This window comes from Mytilus trossulus, chromosome 2 (genome assembly GCF_036588685.1).
Source record: "Mytilus trossulus isolate FHL-02 chromosome 2, PNRI_Mtr1.1.1.hap1, whole genome shotgun sequence".
Taxonomy (NCBI): Eukaryota; Metazoa; Mollusca; class Bivalvia; order Mytilida; family Mytilidae; genus Mytilus; species Mytilus trossulus.
The window spans coordinates 51,691,293-51,695,587 of NC_086374.1; the positions used below are offsets into that span (position 1 = coordinate 51,691,293).

The window sequence follows — 4,295 nt, forward strand, 5'->3', positions numbered from 1 at the left end:
TTCTGCAATTACAAAGTGATCTTAAATAATAAAAAAAATAATTTGGTAACTATGTGACATTTTTAACGGAAACTTTTTCTAGATGCAGAGTGCCAAGAGTTTTGATGCAATACGTAACAGTTAACTTATTTGACATCGATTGCTTTATCGTTTTCCTGCAATTCTTCTGCTCATTGTTAACCTTTAAAAATGTATTACTTTACTTTTAAATATTCTGTTTCTTAAATATTTAAGCATCTGCACGATTTAACTATATATGTTCTTACGCATAAAGGACTTGAGTTTTGTCACTTTATTTTATTCTGGGTTTATTTTTGCAATAAATACTTATGCATGATGCACGCCGTATCCCCATGAAATTTTGTTTTGAACGTAGAATTCTGATCTATAGAAACTTAGGACGATGTGTAAAAAAAACGGAATTGTACAAATATCAATTCGTATAAAAATGGTCGTCAAAACACCGTTCGGCCAAAATGGAAAAAAGGTTATCACCTGGATGAGAATTCGAATAGAATTAGGCGAAAAAGAACCATTCATCGTACAGCCAGACTTTGAAACCCATACAGAAAATAGTTTGTTAGTATGGAATGTAAAAAAGTGGTTTAACTTTGATATTTTGCCGAAAAACTTTCCCTGTGTTCCAAGTATAAACAGTCTCTGCAATTCATTGGTCTGTAGAGAGTGAATCCGAACATTTATTATATAAAGTGCTAGCTTTGTAATATAGAACAAATCTACACGGGACAGACATCAAATTCGGAATGAGGCTTGAGAAAGTTAACGTAGACTGAGAAATACATGAGAACTTGATTCGGCAAAAAAGAAATTAAAATCAATTCAGGGCTAGTTAAAGTCTGATTAAAGACAGCTCCATTTATCCACTTGCGTATATAAACGCAAGTTTATAGTCAGGACTGGTTCAGTGACATTTTTTCTTTCGAAATTTACAAGCAATAGACTGACTAACTTTTTATTCAAACAACAGAAAGAGTCTTGTTCCGTAGTGAGGACAAATACATTTTATTTTCTGACACTGTACATAATTTTTATATTTTGATTTTATTCTACGAATAACACCTAAAAGGTGACAAAGGAATAGAAATTGTCACTTGGTCTTCTCAGTTCGACCGACAGTAAAATGCTTCCAAAGTGAGGCGTCCATTTGGTGTGCGGGGTGTATCAACTTTGCAGTCACATCCGGTCAGAATGGGGACTTTAAATCCGATTCCTCGAGTAAAGAGAGTACTATGCTCTTTGAAAATCAAAAACAGTTGCAAAAACTCTTTGAGGTGGCCTGTTGCAAGATAAAATATCTGTCCCTATCCAATTTCCCCTCATTCCAAATTTACTCAACCATAATCCCGGAACGCCTCTATTACATAACCTACCAGAAATATTTATTGATATTTTGTTCTCGCCCATACATGTTACATGCATGATCTATTTGTCACTGGACGTAAAGCAAACTGCAATCAATCCTACAATTAACCACCGTCACTTGAAACATGGACAATCCATAATTTGAGAATATTTTAGAACCTTATCTAGTTACGAATTATTAAATAATACATCAAACAAAATATGTGATGTCCATGTATATCAAATAGCGATCAGTTGGGTGTTTCCAACAACAAAAATGTGAGGAGAAAAGAAGGAAATTTATTAAGAAATTATTATAAGCTATTAGCAAAAGTATTAAACAAATAACTTTAATAAACAAATGGGCCTCAGTTTATTGCTAACGAAAGTACTATATAAACCTGTTTCGCCCAACACTAGGCACTTCGGTGTTGCGGCAGATTAAAATATAGAAACTTCATTTCTATTATTCACAGGTTAGTTGAACTATTTTTCGTTAAGTTTTAAGCAGTAAACTGAGTACTCGATAAAGATAAATTATTTTTATATTATTATTTATTCAAAAGCAAAGTTAATTCAAATTATTAAATTACTTGGTTTGAGTGTTTATGCAAAGTTGTGTCAATATCAGATAAACAATTAAGGCAATATTTAATTGAATAAACTAGAACATTATTTCTCTTTCTATTATCAAGTTTAAATGGACAACTTATTTACATGATTTAGGATGTTAACCTCATAAGATCAACCGCTTATTTATATTCATATTATGGAAACTTCTTCAATTATTCTTTATCTATATTTGTTATGTTTGTATATATATTATTATGTATTGTTAATTGTAATACATGACTTCGGTGTTGCGGCAGATTAAAATATAGAAACTTCATTTCTATTATTCACAGCCAAAACGTCCCACCCAAAGCCAAACTACGGCAGAGTTACAGGTCCAGTCTTAATAACTACGAGACAGTAAATTAAGTCCTGATACTGTATGACAAATGTATCTATATGAGTTTTAAAAAAAACCGAGATTTGTACTCATTGACCAAACAAAGCTACTACGAGATACATAGTACATTGAACCAACTATATTCATTATGACTATTGTCGTGTACATGCATATGTGCACAGATATTCACATTTGGTCTTTTTATATGTTACAGAAGTTCTTTCTGATCATAATATGATACAAATGCACATAATGATTACTAGTACTTGACATGCGAAAATATAAATAATAGAAAAAAAGTAAAAATCCCAAAATACTGTACTCCGAGGAAAATTCAAAACGACGGTCCCTAATCAAATGGCACTGAAATCAAATGATAAAACACATCAAGCGAAAGGACAACTGGCATAATCCTGACTTGGTACAGGAATTTCCAAATGTAGAAAATGGTGGATTGAATCAAGTTTTCTAGCGCTTAACCTCTCACTTGTATGACAGTCGTATCAAACTCTGTTATTTGTTTACACTGATCAATGCGTGAACAAAACAGACATAATCCGTCAAATAGTCAAAATATAGTTATAGCAGTCATGTAGTTGTACTTGAAGACTGATGTATCAAAAAAGACTTTTAAACGCTTTCTTATTTTTAACAGTACTGAATATCTGGAAACCAAAAATATGCCTATGCAAGACTACATTTACCGTGTGTTGAGAGATGACGAAAATACAGCAGAAGGTCTTAAAGCCAGAAATCCCGAGGCAAACATAACTCCAAGCTCGCACATTGCGGGCAAGAAGGTTTCTCAATATATTTCGACTACTGCAACTCTTGAAGCTGCGAAGACGTTTTTAGGTCTAGCAAAAGACCGAAACAAGAAGAAGAAGATTGCTCAGAAGACATACAGAATTGTGCAGATAAATGTTAAAAAGCTGACGAATGTCAAAATTATCGATCTTTCAGATCCTGCAGTGTTGGATAAGTATATTCCAAAAGATCCAGAGAATCCAAAATACAACAGTATGTTTCGTAACTGGGCGAAAAAATATGAAGAAGTTCTTGTCGCAGGCACCATACCGGCCAAATGTATCGAGATTATACTAGATGAAGTGGCATCAGATAACTATGATCCGTCAGACTATTCAGAATCCGAGGATTTGGTTTCTTCCTTGTCGGATGACATGTCGGCACTTAGCGTAAAAAAATAAACTTTAAGTACATGTTTACGTCCAGTTATAATATTTCTGCTATGGACGAAACACATGTTTCCATTGCCTTGAACTTATACAATAAATCTTGTTAAACAAATTCAACTGGAAAAGGACACGGTCAAATATAATATATGATTTTGACTTGAAAGTGAAATTACAGATGGTTAAATTTTTAAATTAGCTATATTTTTGTAGTGCTATTAAAAGTATTGTGATATATGGTAATCTTAAATATCATTTGTTCTATGTTTTTACTCTTTAAATGCCTTTATATATCTTATTTTTATTATTATTAAATTTCAAAATTATATCTCATGTTTCAATCTTCTTGCAGACAGTAGAATGATATAGATACAGATGCATGAAAATAATGACTGCAAGATGCAGTTAAAATTAAGTTAAGTTTTATATTGTCTTCTGATGTTAATCCTGACATTCCAGCTGAACATCACATGCAGGACTTCTCTCTGAATAATTAAAATAAACCAAGAAAATATTGAGGAAATGTGTGTTTACGTTCGATATACAGCTTCTGTTTCCATCGTGTAAAATGATTGTGCCATGCAAGATGTACCTCAAGCAAAAGAAATAAAACTAGTGGATTCAGAAGCTAAATGCATATACATGTGGCATTCGTTGATTCAATAGCTAGATACAAATATAACCAGTCAACTGACATATTTTATTTTTGATTCGACAAAAAATAGAAAACATTAATAATGCCATCATATACATTTTGTACATGATTTACTGCCTGTTTTATAGTTTAT

General features: G+C 32.2%; 1 protein-coding gene across 1 annotated transcript; it reads left to right on the forward strand.

The window, feature by feature from the left end:
• Window positions 1–2,974: 2,974 nt before the first annotated feature.
• Window positions 2,975–3,781, forward strand: LOC134705211 (uncharacterized). Its single transcript, XM_063563976.1, has one exon. It carries the CDS (start codon window positions 2,995–2,997, stop codon window positions 3,520–3,522), a length of 528 nt encoding a protein of 175 aa, XP_063420046.1. The 5' UTR covers window positions 2,975–2,994; the 3' UTR covers window positions 3,523–3,781.
• The last annotated feature ends 514 nt before the right edge of the window (window positions 3,782–4,295 follow it).